General features: G+C 38.7%; 1 protein-coding gene across 1 annotated transcript in view; it reads left to right on the forward strand.

The window, feature by feature from the left end:
- LOC135200758 (tumor suppressor candidate 3-like) overlaps positions 1-9887 on the forward strand; it is a 30694-nt gene extending 20807 nt beyond the window's left edge. Inside the window, exons 4-8 of the mRNA XM_064229368.1 lie at positions 5475-5615; positions 5802-5942; positions 6077-6227; positions 6406-6571; positions 7751-9887. Of these exons, the coding sequence (XP_064085438.1) occupies positions 5475-5615; positions 5802-5942; positions 6077-6227; positions 6406-6571; positions 7751-7766 (615 nt within the window). The 3' untranslated portion in view covers positions 7767-9887. The remainder of the gene's footprint in view (positions 1-5474; positions 5616-5801; positions 5943-6076; positions 6228-6405; positions 6572-7750) is intronic.
- Positions 9888-17071: the final 7184 nt, after the last annotated feature.

Consider the following 17071-nt stretch of genomic DNA (forward strand, 5'->3'; position numbering starts at 1 on the left):
TTACAACGTCTCTTCCAATTTTCCCTGATTAGGATCGTATTTCGATTGATTTTGGAATTTCTCTGTTATCGTCGGGAGATGGTTGAGCCTCGCCTACAAATCCTTACTTCAATCTTCGTTCCTGTGCTAGTGCAACAAAGGATGAGTACCCTCAAATGACAGACATTCCTTTTGTTCTAGCTGTAGGGAAGTGTAATGTATGTCATACTGAGGTGTATAGAATATAAGGATTAGTTCATTAGATCACTTAGGACTACCAAGAGTATATAGAAGATAGCGGCAAAATTGCGAGAGTTAAGCCAAGAAGAGCTACAGTAGAAATGGTTCAGAATTGGAGGATAGAAAATGCCTAAATTGTTTGCTATTTCATGACAAAGCTAATTGAAATAAAGATAGCAGTAGTAGCGTAGGTTACACTAATCATTCTCTTTCAGCTCCCTTGTCTGTTCCAGAACCAGCCCTAACGGGTGCCGGAGGTTATGGAGAAACGCAAGCACAAAGTGTAGGATCTGCCCCCCCCCCCCCCCCCCCCCCCCCCCCCCCCCCCCCCACTGCCCCCCCCCCCCCCCCCCCCCCCCCCACCCCCCCCCCCCCCCCCCCTTCCCGGCATGAAGCAGGCAGTGTTAAGCAGCAGATTCCCCCTTGAGGTGTAAGTTCTAAGGTTAATGTAAAGTTAGGCCGGGGACTTCGTCTTTAGAACCACCCTTGGTTTTATTACCCGCTTCGAGTTCTTTGCAACAGAAGCTTCTAGTCCGTGGTTGATCATTTGGATGTGGTTTCTGGTTTGGTTCAAAAGTTTTGCCTACGTCAGTAATTACATGATGCCTCATGTCAATTACAGTTATGAATATAATTGCCAGTTGCATCATCAAAATTACATGTAAAATTTGATATGAATAGGTTAAGTTTTAGCTTAAATTACCTTGAAAATGTGTAATTGATTACAATTCAATGGAATTACAATTACAAGTTGCCTGTTAACGCATAGCCCTACTTTGTTGGGGGGGACAGGTGTCCCAGACAGGCAGAGATGCCGACTAGTCAATTCCTTCACTCCAGGTGCAACCATCTCATTGGGTGTCAGCAAATGTTCTTGATCCTAGTTAGCATAATCAATATCTGGATACTTTACTTATATTGGAACGAAGTCTTAGTGTTCGTCTCATGACGTAATTTCAAGTTCAAATTTGACTAATACGTCTTATTGCAACCACTCTTTTCCCCTCTGTTGAGAGTTTGCGTAATTTTCAGTGATTCTGTTCGTTTTCATTCTTTCTCATCGGTAGTACGAGCTTTACGTAATTTATCTTTGTCTGTGTGAAAACAACAGTAATGAGCTCTACCACGACTGTGTTTTGAATTCACATAAAGCTTGGAGAATTTTAGTCATGTTGCTGAAGCCCGTAATATTACCTTAACAGCTTCAGCTACATTTACTATATAACATAAATACTGTAAGTGTTTACTGTCGTACATGGTTTGAATACAATAACGGATGTTGCTAGGATTCCATCGTATTAGCAAACAAAGGGTCTCATTCGGTTGTTCATGGCTGTACGCAGTTATATACATATATATCGTTAAGATAATACTTATTAACTTAGAAGATGGTGTAAAGTTATGGAGGTTTAGAAGTTAGACAATTGTAATTTGCTCTCTCTCTCTCTCTCTCTCTCTCTCTCTCTCTCTCTCTCTCTCTTCTCTCTCTCTCGTCTCTCTCTCTCTTTCGCCCCTTCATTTACTCTCCTCCTTTCATATTCTCTTTCTTCATCTTACTTTCCACTATCTGACACTTGATTCATAGTGCAACAGAGAGGTTTTTCCTCCTGTAACACCATTTACTGTCAATTTCCTTTTCAGCGCTGGATGACCTCTTAGTCGCAATACTTGGCGTTTGGCCGAAATTGGGTATTGAAACCATCTCGCTGTCTGACTGCACGCGGCTTCCTGCGGCAGCTGCAGGGAGATATAGAAACTTATTTTCAAAATGTAGTAGCGTCGATTTTAATTACTAACCCTATCGTAAAATCGATTTATCGTAAGACGTATTACAGTAGTTTGAATACGGACTGTATTCACGATCACGTCTTGAGGAATTTTCCTGAGTTTTTAATAATGTTTGCTAAGGTTATCATGGGGAACAGAGTCTGTCTAGTTTCTCTCTTTCCTAATTTCTCCTAAAACTTATCATGTCTTTACACAGTCTTCTTTATTTGGTCATTCTTCGGAGATCGCTTTGGGGTTGTCTCTCTTTCATCCTGTTTTCTTTGCCATTAACACCCCAGAGCAAATAGTTTTTTCACCGTTTCATCCTGAAATTTAGGGATTTCGAAGACTGTCTCTCTCTTTGGGGTTGAGGGAAGTAATTTTAGCGGGGCTGTATTCTTAGCACCTTCCACGGATCCCGTAGTTCTCAGGCTGCTGGTCTCGATGCTCAAAGGCGGTTTCAGAGTGTCCGCACTCCGTATTTTTATCCTCCTGTACTGGGTTTGAGATGTAATTGTCCGCCGTAGTTCTTTCAGGGTCTACAGAAGTCGGCGATTCGTCTTTGCCATCGTTGACTGTGTCAGTCTAGTTTGTGTCTTCAGCCTCTCCTTTCATAGAGTAGCTGGTAATCTTCCTTCAGTTCCCATTTTATGCTTTCAGGGTTGGAGACATATCGTGCCTACCGCTGTTATTGCTTTGGCTACAGAAGTTGTCAGTTCGCCTGCACCATCATTAGTAATGTGTTCATGTCCTCCTTTCATTAGGGTAGCTGGTAATTTCCTTCTTCGGTTCCCATTGGTTCGGTAGCTGGTAATTTCCTTCTTCGGTTCCCATTGGTTCCGCAGTTCGTAGCCTGTCTTAGAGGCACCCTTGGTGCGTGCGGCACAAGTTGGTTTTCTCCACCCGCACAATGTCGGCATTAGGTGCTCTGGTGGTTACTCTGAGTGTGGCTTCTTCCTTGTTTCTCTCCTTCTTTCTCAGCCTTTTCCTATGAATAGTTCCATTAATCCTTCAAGGTGATCAATTTGGGTTCGGCTTTTTTCCTGGGTTTCAGGGAGTACTTCCTTCCCTCAATTGATCAATGTAGTTTCAGCTCCAGACTTCCGTCCTATTTACTATTGGTGTAACCGGCATTAGTTGGATCAAGTTTTGTGACCTCTTTGCTTTGGGGGCGTTGCTTGCCCATTGTAGTCGGCCAGGTGTCATGACATAGCCAATGGCTGTAGCGGTGTTTTCGCAGACGAGAGAGACTGGCTCAAGGTTATGTCATCGTCTTGGTTAGTGTACGTTTGGCTCAACAGTGTTTTGTTTACTCGTAGAGGTGGTCGTGCAGTGCCAATGTATATTCAGCTCAGGTGTAACATTAACGTCACTGGGTAGTGAAGGTATGCGCAGTTGAGCGAGATTAACTCAGGGTTATGTCATAGTATTCAGTTCCTACATGAATTGCGAATTGCGGAACTAGAGATGGTTGGCTCTTGTGAGGGGGTGGACAGCGGTCGGACAAGTGTTATATCATCGTGCTTTGGGGGGGGTGGGGGCTGCAGGATTGCACAGTCGAGTACGACTTGTTCAGGAATTATCATCGTCTTATGTGGATATTGTGAGAGTTGAGGGGTGTTTCTCAGAACCTGGAACGTTTGACAACCTCTTCACTTAGGTTTCAATGGGGTTCCCATAACAGACTAACTTTCGGGTGGCTCTACTATGTTCTTGCCGAGAAGAGGAGGCCTACTTGTTAAATCATCTGCCTCAGCACTTTTGGACATCCATAAGAGGGTTCTGTTGAGAGCGCATCTTGCGCTCGGCAACGGTCTTTTAGAAACAAGTTGTCTTCGATGGTCAATTTCGTGTCGTCGTCGTCATACTGTGTCTGGTTCGAGCTAAAAGTTTTCTTTTTTTGTCACTTACTGAGGAACGTTTACCGCGTCCAAGAATCTTATTTGGTTTCCCGTAGGTGTATTTGGTTTCCCCTAGGTGCCCACCTTGTTCCTTTTTCCAAAGTGCAGTCAGTTTCTTCTTGTGACTGGTTTTTCATCGCTTTCGGAGCTTTCTATTTGGGGCTTTGTGTCCAAGGGTGCAAAGTATTGCGGATGGATACCCTTCGATTTCGGGAGGAATTTTTCGGTGTCTGCGATTGTGAAGGCAGTTATTTGAGAGTCGGTGTGGATTTTTCACAACGCTCTACCTTAGGGTTTTTCAGTTTCTTCAGAGAAAGGTTACTCTCTGGGTCCTGTCGTTGCAGTAACTTAGTTTTGTAGCTAGCTTGTTATCATTAGGATGTTAGAAGTTTAGGTTGTCAGTGATAGGCTAAATGAACTCCGAGTGTTTCTGTTGATCAAGCTTAGACTGAGTGTATTGTTCCTTTAGGCCCTTGAGGTTAGGCAGATCCCGATGGTCATGTTGGAATAACTACAGCTTCATCAGCACAAGTCATCTGCGCCAGGGAGCAGCAGTGAGGTCCTGCAAACTCAACTTCGCCTCTATACATGAAAGGCGAGATAGCCACATGGGAGGTTCCTCCTACATTAGAGGCTAGATAGCCACATGGGAGGTTCACTGTTTCCCCTCCATACATGAGAGGCTAGATAGCCACATGGGAGGTTCCTCCTACATTAGAGGCTAGATAGCCACATGGGAGGTTCACTGTTTCCCCTCCATACATGAGAGGCTAGATAGCCACATGGGAGGTTCATCGTTTCCCCTCCATACATGAGAGGTATAGAATACCACATGGGAGTTTCTTTAGACTCAGGCGGTACCTTGGACTCGACACCGACGGTAAGGTACTTCCTCTGCAAGCATCTTCACCTACTGAGTTGGATGACCAGGTGAGGAGAATTGTTTTTACCTCCATGAATAGGATGTATAGATTATCACATAGAAGGTACTTTGGACTCAGAAATACCTTAGACTCAACACTGACGTTGAGGTACTTTCTTTGTAAACATACTCACCTACTGAGTTAGATAATTAGGTGAGGATACATACATTTATACATGGTAGGTTGATTATGAGTTACCTGCGTATGCTCTGTGGACAGGTCGGGCTGAATTAGATTGATCCCACCTCCATTAAATTTTGTTAATCAGGCTACTTCAAGTGTTCAGGGAGTGTATAGCAATATGAAGTTTTCATAGTAAAACTAATATTGTAATACTTACCTGAACACCTGAATGATTCCCACCCTCCTCCCCACATCAGTTTGATAGTGAATGATTCAATTGAGGGATAAGCCTCTGGTGGCCGGTATTTGTAGCAGCGTTGCCAACGTTAACATAGGTAACTCATTTGACTAGATTTTACCTGCAGCATTGGTAACGTTGACAGTTAAAATTACCCACTTAGTGGGTAAATGTGTGAGGATATAGTTCGGGCTGGTCAGTGACCAGGGCTAAATCAGGTGTTCAGGTAAGTATTACAATATTAGTTTTACTATGAAAACTTCATTTTTGTAGATATTTTCTCATCTGTATCCTCTCCAACAGCTTCGCTTAAACTCAGCACCAGTTTTCATGCACTTCCCTGCCAAGGGAAAGCCTAAGAAGGTCGACACACTAGACATTCAGAGAGTTGGATTTGCAGCTGAGAATATTGCAAGATGGGTTGCTGAAAGGACAGATATACAGGTAAAGAATTATTTTTAAAGTCACTGGTTTTTCGGAAAGACTGCAATAGATATATTTGCAGTAATCATATAACCAGTCATGAATGTTGTGGATTCATGTTTATCATTATCAATTCTATTTTAAGATTACAAAAACTAGTGTGCATAAGTATTCATTTTTTTCATATGGTCCTCTCTTGTTGTAAAGATCCGAGTGTTCCGCCCACCGAATTATTCTGGCCTGCTTGCATTAGTGGTACTCCTAGCATTAGTTGTTGGACTACTCTACCTACGTAAGAACAACCTTGACTTCCTCTACAACAAAACGACATGGGCACTTGCTGCTTTGGTGAGTTAGTTCCTTTCAAAGAATATAAGATGTACCAAAAAACTGAACTCTGTGTATAGTTGCGATTAACAATTTAGTTTTTGCACTGTTCTTATTGCTCTGTTGTAAAATTGTGCAATCTCTTTCCTTCTCAGGCTTTCACCTTTGCCATGACATCAGGGCAGATGTGGAATCACATTCGTGGTCCTCCATTTTTGCAGAAGACACAGGCAGGCAACATTGCTTACATCCATGGATCATCTCAAGGGCAGTTTATAGTTGAAACATACATTGTTGCAATCCTCAGTAAGTGATGATAGGAAATATTATTGTCAAATTCAGTTTCATTATGTTGCTCTAAAGTGATCTTGTGATTGTCACTGAAGGAAACATTTATCATTATTAGTATATCAAAGAGTTTGATGATATATTGCTTAGTACACTTGTGGTTACTGCTGTATGTTTCATATGTGTTATTCCACAGATGCAGCTGTAGTCTTGGGAATGATTTTGATGACAGAAGCAGCCAATAAACGAGATGATGTCCGGAAACGTCGCATCTATGCGATTATTGGGTTGGGACTTGTTGCATTCTTCTTCTCTGTTTCGTTGTCCATCTTCCGTTCAAAAGCGCATGGATATCCCTACAGGTGAGTAAATTTTGCACTCCCTAGTGTATGTAAAGTTAAAAAATACTTTGTTGTTTAGGGAAAGAGAATGTCAAGAACAGTTCATTATTACAAAAAAAAGAATTTATCTTTTCCCAGCCTTTTTGAACATTATTTTTATATGAAGAGAGGTGTAATGTATGCAGTAATTATTTGTTCTTTTACATTGTATTATAGTTATTTCTTCAGTTTTCTTCTTAGTAATGAGTGAATGTTATAAGTTATCTGGCATCATATAATTGCAAGTGGTCTTTGATGCTGATTCTCTGTAGTAAGCTAAGAAAATACAATAGCTAAACTAAATAAAATTGCTTGAGAGCTAACAGGTTTTTGAATGAAAGTTCATTACATAATTAAAATGCTATGGAAATGGCTATTTAGGTTATATGCTAGTTTAATGAGACCGCTGAGTCACACCTCTTGGACTCACATGGTTTTCCTGAAGGAATTATTCTGAAATTTAAAACAGAATGAAGTGAAGTTAAAGAAGTTAGATCGCTAAGTGAGAGACCAAAGGGAACAGATGAAAAGTGCAAACAGTGTGGCTGGAACCTAAGGAGAGATGTTGCGAAGAATGTGCACTATCATCAACATTGTGCAGTAGCTACATAGCATACACCTTCCCTTATGGTAGTTATTTGTTATCAATAAACTGTGATAAGTTACTTATTACATTATGTAAGGTTTTGTAATTAAGGGGAAGATTCTGAAGATTGGATAAGGAGATGACAATTGCTTTTTATGATGGTGAAAATGTGACAGGAAAGTATTAAGAGTTTATCAGAGGAAAGTGATGAAGTTTTGTTTGCATAATCTTACTTGTTCTCAGAGTATCTGGAAAAGTGCTGGTTCTGCAATTGTGAAAATAAGCAGATTGCATGGCAAGGAATGCCATTAATGGTTTTGTTTTTCGTTTATTTTTTCTTTGAGTAAAGGGCAAGGTGTGATAAGAATTGTGTGGAAGTGTTATTGGCTCGGTATGGATAGTAATCCAGCAAGGGAATAATGATTTTTGTAATGGAATTATAAGGTATCTGGTGATCAATCAGTTTCCACATTTTGCAGGGAAGAGCTGAATGATTTGCAATATATCTTTCATTTTTACCTGTGTGTTGATTAGAAGCTCACCTTGGATAATAGTCTCCTTTCTATTTTTTCCAGTTTTCTCCTGAAGTAAACATCAAGTTTTCAAGAAGTAGGCGACTGGTAGTGCCTGTTACATTCGTCATAACATTTTTTTTCCAATTGTTAAATTCATATTATGTGATAATTCATGCCAGACATTAAATGAATATCCTGATACATTGCTGTTTAAAATAAGGCTTATTTGTGAATAGGGTAGCTTATCTAGAGGCCTTACATGCTTGCAAGACAAAATTGTCAAAACCTAAAAGTCTTGATTAGTTTCCTGTGACCGGTTTGTTCGTACTGTTTGAAACTAGTACCAGTTCATGAAATAATTCCATCTCATAACATATTTTTGTCATCATGATCATCACAGTAAAGACCTAAGGTTCTATAAATATTGTAATATATATATGAGAGTAATTTATAACAGTGCTGTGGCATAGTGTATGCTTATTGTGTGAGTAACTGCACTGAATTTTATATTCTACTTTCTTCCTCATTTTTCTTCACATTCCGAACTGATGGAATATGGAACAGTACAGCCATGTTTTACAGCATCACTTTCCACACCTCTTTTGTCTTTGAGCATCTCCCACACTTTCTGTATCCCTTGTAGCATGGCCTTTCTTTTCATGCTGTGTAGAGTGGCTGGAGTTTAGTTGCTGATGCTTCATCCCAGCTGAGATTAATTACCGAATATATTGACTTGAGGTTCTTCACTAGTATGATTAAGGAACATTATTTTTTGTTGATGAATTTATGATGATTTATGTAATTGAGGATAAGTGCTCCTTTTGATTTATAAAATTGTTTATCTGTACACCGTTCATTCTATGTATTGTCACTGTACACTACAAGAATGGATTTAATGTTTTGGTTTGTGGGTGACCATAAGGCTTATTTTGTTTATTCATTACAAGTGGTGTTTTATTTTCTACAAAAATGCATGATTTGTGGTACTTGTGTAAATACGTATTAACTTTGGAATACCCTTCTCTTCTTAGGAATAAAATTGAATATTAATACCTTTATGCTTGTCAGGAGTTAATAATGCTTTTTCCTAAATTTGAATAGCTAAACTCGGCTTTAGTAATTTTTCATATGACCCATCTCTGCTGTAGCACATCTCCATTTCTTCCGTCCATCTACATCCTGTAGGCTCCTTCACAAAATTCCTCGGTTCCTTGCAAAATTTGGATTTACTTTTTGATCATGCAAAGAGGTTGTGGTTGAGTGACTTTTGTGAGTGGGAAAAATTTCCTTCTAAATGGCTTACTGTGTAATGTCTGTTTGTGACGTGTTTTTTTAATTTTGTGTGGGATTTGAAATCTTGTGAGATATCTGCTCAGGGGTAATCCTTGATCTTCCAGGATACAAGTTTTCGCTACTGCTTTACAAGCTGCTATTTAACCTCAATAATAATTTTACCCTCTCATATGCTGTATATTGGTAGAGAGTGACCCAATCAGATTTATTCATTGAACAGTGAGGGCTCTTGAATTTATAGTTCTAGTGTAAAAGTATAAAGTGCTTAGCCGTGTCTTCAATTCTTGCATAATATAGGTTTTCGAAAACGTATCTTATAGTTACTGTAAATTTCCCAAAGCTTTTAAACAGCATGCTGATATAATCCACCTGTTTTCGAATCATCTTGTATTGTTAACTCGAGTTAGTGTCATCAGTCCTCTCTGAAGTATTCTGAATAATTCTCTTTAAGGCTATTTCATATCATTGACTGTGTGCATCCTTGAGAATGTTTTGTTGCTTGAATAGATTATGGTATTATCATGCTAAATGCCTACGTGTTACTTTTGTATATTGACTTATTGTGGACTTGAAGGGAGCACAAATTTGGATAATGTCACTTCAACGTAGTAAAAAGGTCCAACAGAAAGAAGAGTAGTACTGTACTGAGTAAGAAAGTTGTTGTGCACACAGAGACCATTTTGTATCTTTGGAAGAGGGGTGCAGATATAACAGTTTGCATGATCCCACACTTAGATTAAAAATAATTGGCTGTTTGCAGGCTTATAGCTTCTTACATTTCCCTTTATCTGTATAGAATTTACTGTTCTTTGATAATGAGTTTATCTCTCCCGTGGTGTTTGTACGAAGGTTGCGAGTCCAACGTTTTGTAACTGCTGTGAACTTTAATAAATTACTATAAGTTTGTGGTCCTATATTTACCATTATTGACTGAATTTCTTCATTGTTGCCTTTTATGCAAGGAATGACTGGTTTCTGGAAATTTATCTCTATAATTCCAATGTCATTATCCCCTAATGAATATATGTACGTAAACATAAAAAAGGTAAATTTCCTAGTGTTTGCAGGTGGTTAACAAACTGAGAGAAAAGGGAAGATCAAAACCTAGTGTCAAGCATGATGTCACTATTTTTTATTCAATTGAGTATGGTGAGGGGGGAGATGTGAGAGGAATGGATAAAAGGGAGAAAAGCTTAGGATATTGAGCTGGCGAGGAAAGAGAGAAACGATGTGGAAAATGTATGATATACAAAAGATTTGAATTAAAGTCCGATTTTGATAAAGATGAAAGACAATAGAAGAAATGCTTTTAGTTACAAAATGGGCATTCTGGATTATGGTGACAGATTCTGTATAGATTAGGTGGACCACCAAGTCACAGATTAATAAGGCAGGCTGGATAAGTTTGTTCTGAAAAGAGTAAAGATAACAGAAAACAAGCCAATTGCATTGAAAAGTAAACTGAAGAAGCTGTTTTAATACTGCCTGGCACACTGTAGGAAATAACTCCTACAGGAAGTATTGAAAGCCAAGACGAGTGTGGCATTGCTGAGGTGGTGAGGATGGAAAATGAGAGTACAGTACTAAGCCAAGAATATAAATGGTCATTATGGAGGGCAGAAAATCTAAAGGTAATAACAAGAGCTTGAGGTGATTATTAGTAGCCATCAAGGAACAGCAGCACTTACCCTTTTATGGGTCAGTCGTAAAACAAATTGTTCATCACAGTGACCACATCTTGTTCAATGTAGAGAACTAAAAAGTATTGCTGCAAGTTATAAACCCTTGGAGCTACTGTAGGTAAGTAACTTGATATATATGAGAGTTGAGACAAGAGTTAAGGGATGTGCATATGGTGTAAGGACGGTCGTTTTGGTAAGGTAGACTATTATGGCTAACTTGGCAAGAAGGTGTATTGAGAAGCCAGCAACAAGAGAGTCAAGCGCCTAGGTGGTGTGGTTGGTATGGTATTAGTGTCCCACCTCGGTGGTCGCGGGTTCGATTCTCGGCCATTCCATTGAGGAGTGAGAGATGTGTATTTCTGGTGATAGAAGTTCACTCTTGACGTGGTTTGGAAGTCACGTAAAGCCGTTGGTCCCATTGCTGAATAACCACTGGTTCCACGCAATGTAAAAGCACCATACAAACAAACAAACAACAAGAGTAGTAACCCCTGGGATCAGTGAAAAGGAATATCTGAACGGTATATAGGATAAGCATGTCTCAAGCAGCAAACACATGGATGCCTGTACAAAGGAAATGAAGTTTTGCAAAGGTCAACTAAGAACATCGAAACCCATTGTTAAATTGCACTGACATGATCTCATCGCAAGTGATGGACATAGATGTTGAAAGACTAGATTTCTGAGACTGGTACATATTCAGAGATGGTTGGGGAATGTACTGAAAAAAAGGAGAGCGCATTCAATTAGATTAGTCGTAGATTTGGAGCTGGCAAAGTACTGAGTGGTGGAGACTGCAAGAAATCTATAGATTATGACTTTGAACAGATGGAAATTCATTTAGATAAGTTCTTCGACCAATTGGGTTTTAGGTAGACGAGGAATTCTACCTACTGGGAATTTAGCTAGATGAGAACTGTCACCTGATAGGAATTTATTTAGGTGAAGGCCACAACTGGATGAGAACTTTGATGACGGGGTTATCTGGTAGATAAGGATTTGAACAAAAAGGGAATATAGGTAGATGAGGTACTGGAAATGATGGTTATTCTGGTAGATGGGGACTTGCATGAGATGGAAATTTAGGTAGATTTGGACTTGGAAAGGATGTGACGTTGGGTAGATGAGTACAGGGACTGCTTGGGAATATGTGTAGATGAGAACTTGAACAAGGTCTGAATTTGTGTAGATGGGTATTTGGCTAATAAGAATTTTGACAGGATGATAGTATAGTATAGATTAGGACGTGAATTGTATTGGAATTTGGGGAGAGTAGTATGATAAGATATGAATTTGGATAGATAAAGACTTGCAATGGTGGGAATTAGGGTAGATGAGGACTTGGGCAGGATGGGAATCTGGGTAGATGACTTTGGCAGAATGGGAATTTGGGTAGATAAGGACTTGATCAGGATGGGAATACAGGTGTATGAGGACATTTGCAAGACTAGATTTTGAGTAGATGAAGACTTAGGCAAGATGGCAATTCGGGTAGATGAAGACTGGGCACATGAGGACTTGTGAATATGTAGGTGATGACCTGAACAAGACCAGATTTTCGGTAGATGAAGACTTGGACATGACTGGAGTTTTGGGTAGATGAGAACTTGGTGAAGAAGAGCATTTGGGTAATTGAGGACTTGGACAAGATAGGAATTTGTGTTGAGGATTTGAAGATAATTGGAATTATGGATGATGTAGACTTGGACGGGATGGGAATTTGTGTAGATGAGGACTTGGATGGGATGGGAATATATATAAATATATATATATATATATATATATATATATATATATATATATATATATATATATATATATATATATATATATATATCTAACAAAATAACTTAATGTTATAGTAAAAAACTATAAACTCTCTATTTAGCATAACTGCTAAGAAAGGGCAAAAACTCGGCAAATAAAGTTGCCCAGGAAATTCTAGAAAAAATCACCAGTGTGCCACAACTCATTATAACAAAACTCCAAATTCAAAGTGTCTACGACATTGGCCACTAGAAACTTAGCCAAGTTTCCTATCTCTGGCAAAGTTGTCACAAATACAACAAAGCTATTGTGCAAGAAACCCACAACTTCTGGAACACAAATATCCAGAAAAAAAATGTAGTGCCATTTCGTATGCATTAAAAAAAAAGCAAAAATTCTCCCATAAATCTCTCTGCAGCATCAAACAGCTGAAATTATAACACATTCCTGAACAATGACTCCAAGTCATGAACTGAGATATTAGAAAAAATTCACACAAACTGGAGAGAAAAAATAAATTAAAATTCACCCATGATAAAAAAAAACTTACGTCAGCGATGGCTAACTTCCAAAAAAGGAAAAAAGAAAAATCACGGCACTTGTTAAAACTATCCCAGTGACTCACGTAGATTGTCAAGCAATTCTCTGCTGACTCAAAAAAAAAAAAAAAAAAATGTGTTCCGTTAGTTTCCTCCCAAAAATCCCCCCATCCCCCCCCCCCCCCCCCAAAAATGTCACCACCCTTCTGAATTTAGCATTACAACACCCATGTTAGTATATTAAAAAAAAATCACCTGTATTAGTATAAAAAACATCACCAATGTTAATGCTTGCCCATTCACCAAAATTTCAGCATAATTCACCAAAAATTTAGCCAGATTCATCACCCATGAACCACTGACACATTCTCCAATGTCATAGAAACTCAATAAATAATTAACCACAAAACTTCTCCCATAATTCATTGTAATAATCCTCCATAATATAATTATCTGTAATAATTATACAATAATCTCCCAGGAAATATCTCAAATCTCCTGTAAAATAAGTCTCAAGTAATGATAATTCTACTTAAGTACCTCTCCCGTAAAATATCTCAAGTAATAATAATAATTCTCCATAGTTAGTCTCCTTAAATATCTCCAGTAAGGGCATTAATATTGCCATTCCCCAGTATACACCAATATTGCCACACCCACAATCAACACCACTCACCACTAGGCATATACAACCCCATTACCAATCCCGGGTATCATCATCATTCATCACCACCCAGCAACACCAGGCATCACCATTCACCACCACTCGGCAATCACCATCACTCAGCACCATTTTAAAGTAATCTCCCCAACACCAATCAAATCTCCTATTAAAAAAAATAATAATCTCTGTGTTCCCATTTATTATTATGCCTTCCAAAGCATAAGGAAAACTTACACCACATCCATATGCATTTCATTTCCTTTTCTCTTCACTCAAGAGAAAGAAAAAAAAAATCTTTCTGAAAAAAACCTTACGGGTATCTCACATCATCAACCAATCATTATCAGCTGATGTCCTGACATTGAAAATTCCTTATCTAAGGGCAAACTCGTCCCCATTGCCCCAAAACAAAGAAAAAAAAAAGAGAAGAAATTCACTCCCACTAAAAAAAAAAAAAAAAAAAAAAAAAAAAAAAAAAAAAAAAAGAGCTTCACCCTCCCAGTCAAGCAATGACCCCCGAGGCAGACCACCACTCGCCCTCCCCTTGCAATACCCCTCTGGGTCGGTTCAGCAGAAATTGCGCTGGGCACATAAGAACGAGTGGGCGCTCTCTGTCTCCAAGCAAAGAATGCAATTCAAGCAAGTTTCGCATGTATGAAAACCATTCAAATACACACGTATGTATTAAAAAAAAGACGAATGCGTCTCTTCTAAACATGCGCCAAGATAAGAAAAAAACACATAACATTCCACTCCTATGGGGAAAAAAAATGTGGTATCCTAAACCAATCCCATAACTCACAAAATGATTCACACACGGCTAACCACACACACCATAACACTTACCCCTTCACAATTGAAAGAAAACCCGAAATCTGCGCAATTACAAAAACGGCTTAATACACACACCATTTAAAGACTCCGCATTACTGGCGAGAAAACACTTAGCAGCACGCACTCAAAAGATCTCAGTTCTAACTGACTGACTGCCTAACCGAGCCCGAGGCATCACCATGGGCAAATTTGATGGCTCCAGTACAATTTCTCTAGCTCAGTACCATACCCACGGATGGACACACCTTAACCCCCATAAGTTACAAACTGAAATATAACACATTCCCACAATCAGATACTCTGAAAACAGCATTTTATAGCTGATACCCATCTCACAAAAGGCTTTTTCGTTCGACCACCGCATGCCACCACTCTAACAACGGGAGCACTGCCCCGTTGTTCACATAGGTAACGTTAGGCCAGAGTGGAAAGCGAACTGGTAACACTTTATCCCTCCCCTCTCTCTCTCTCTCTCTCTCTCCCCTGATACCCAACAGTTCCTTTTCCCTCTCTCTCTCTCTCTCTCTCTCTCTCTCGCAACCTCCACTCCATTATTTAAGGTCACCAAATCAGAGTCGGAACTACAAAAATATACATTTATTCAAAGCAAAGTACTGATTGAATAATTCAGATTCTTACAGGATAATTAATAGAATGATAACTCTTAGTTCAATGAACTCAGATAACCCCACGTGAAATAATAGTCTTAATCAGTAATAGTCACACACCAATTATCTCCTCTCCAAAATACAATCCCCCTCGCTAGGACACTTAGTCCACTCCACTAGGACACTTAGTCCCCTCCACTAGATCCGCCTGTTTAAAAGACAGGAGAACACACTAGTGGGCATACACAATTGTAAAGACAAAGTCAAAAGATTAAATGAAATAGAACATCTTTACAAAATGTCAAAAACAGAGCAAGTCACATCTTTGGCTAAATCACAATAACTCTTACCCATTGCAGCTTGGAATGTCACACTGAAACAAACATAACTTTCGCAGAGCTATCCCGGCATCCTGCCTTTTCTCCCCATAACTGTCTCCCTCGTTCCTGGCTAATACATGCCATTAAGAACGGACATAGCACGTACACGTACACATGAATTCACACTCTTCGTCAATGCCCTGAAACTACTTTCAATTGGTTTCAAAGTCACCTTCTCTCGAACGCACATAACTACAGGACGATCATTGACCTGCTTAGGTACATCAGCATTCTTAAGCTGTCGCCCGAACTCTCAGTCTCCATGGGAAGTTAAAAATGATGAATCTGTACATTCCTCCTTTTACATAAATATATATATATATATATATATATATATATATATATATATATATATATATAGTATATATATATATATATATATAATATAGATATAATATATATATATATATATATATATACAGGCAGTCCACGGGTTACGACGGGGGTTCTGTCTTGAGACGCGTCGTAAGCCGGAACGACGTCAGAAAAATGTATGAAACTAATAAAAAAAAGTACACTTCGTGTAGTTTCCTGACGTTTTATGTACAATCTGGAGTTGTTTTCATCCAAAAAATGGTGGTTCTGGAAGGTAAAAGTACACAATTAGTACAAAATATTACACAAAGTCCTGAATGCAATATGTAAAGTAGAGTATATCAAAAGTAAAAGAGTGAATGTATGTATAATTCCTTACTTTGAGTTTAAAGTTGTCGTGCTATGTAACCCTGGACAAAGTTTTTTTGTGGCCACATGGCCCTACATCATTCAGGGGTTCTGGGATTCTGGAATGTAAAAAAAATATTATATTAATAGTATTGTAGTCCTTTATGCAATAAAGTATACTATTACAGTAGTACATATACCATACAGTGGTTTATAAGATATAACATGTATAAAACTTAGTTAGGAATTCCTTACATACTCACCAACTTTTAGTGAGTCTCAAAGCTGTTAGCTAGGTTGTGGGAGATGGAGATGGAGATAGTATGCATGTCTAGGGAGCATGCAATGATAAGGATAATTATAGGGTAGTACGTATGTGTGTATGTGTGTGTACAGTAATAAAAGTTCTATATTATTTCTGGTATTTCAGAAAGCTATCTTTAGTACTACATACAGTAAAAACTAAAAAAAGATGAATTCCATACCCAATTTCAGTGCTTTTTACAGATGACAGGCTAGGATGAGGGAGCTTGAAAAGGTGATGGACAGCCTGGAATGATATAGAATATCAAAGGACAGTATGTAACCACTTAAGTACAAAATATACTGTTACATAATTAGCAATTTATACACATTAAAAACAGTTGAGAATTCCTTACCTTTAGTGAAATGAAAAGATGTAGGCTATGTAACATGAAGAAGTTAGTTATGTACAGTAGAGGTCTGGTTTATGTAGTACGTACAAGGTGCTTGTCAGTCTGGAATGATAATGTACATATGATTAGTAAAGTTACATTTACTAAATATATACTAATGTACATACACTTTGTACATATTACATATGTAATAAAATGTATAAAAATTCATAAAAAAAAAGTTTCCTTGCCAAATTCTAGTGGTTGGCTTGCTTACTGGGATGGGCATAGTATGGTGTACATGAGAATGGCTAGG

Source organism: Macrobrachium nipponense, chromosome 23 (genome assembly GCF_015104395.2).
Source record: "Macrobrachium nipponense isolate FS-2020 chromosome 23, ASM1510439v2, whole genome shotgun sequence".
Taxonomy (NCBI): Eukaryota; Metazoa; Arthropoda; class Malacostraca; order Decapoda; family Palaemonidae; genus Macrobrachium; species Macrobrachium nipponense.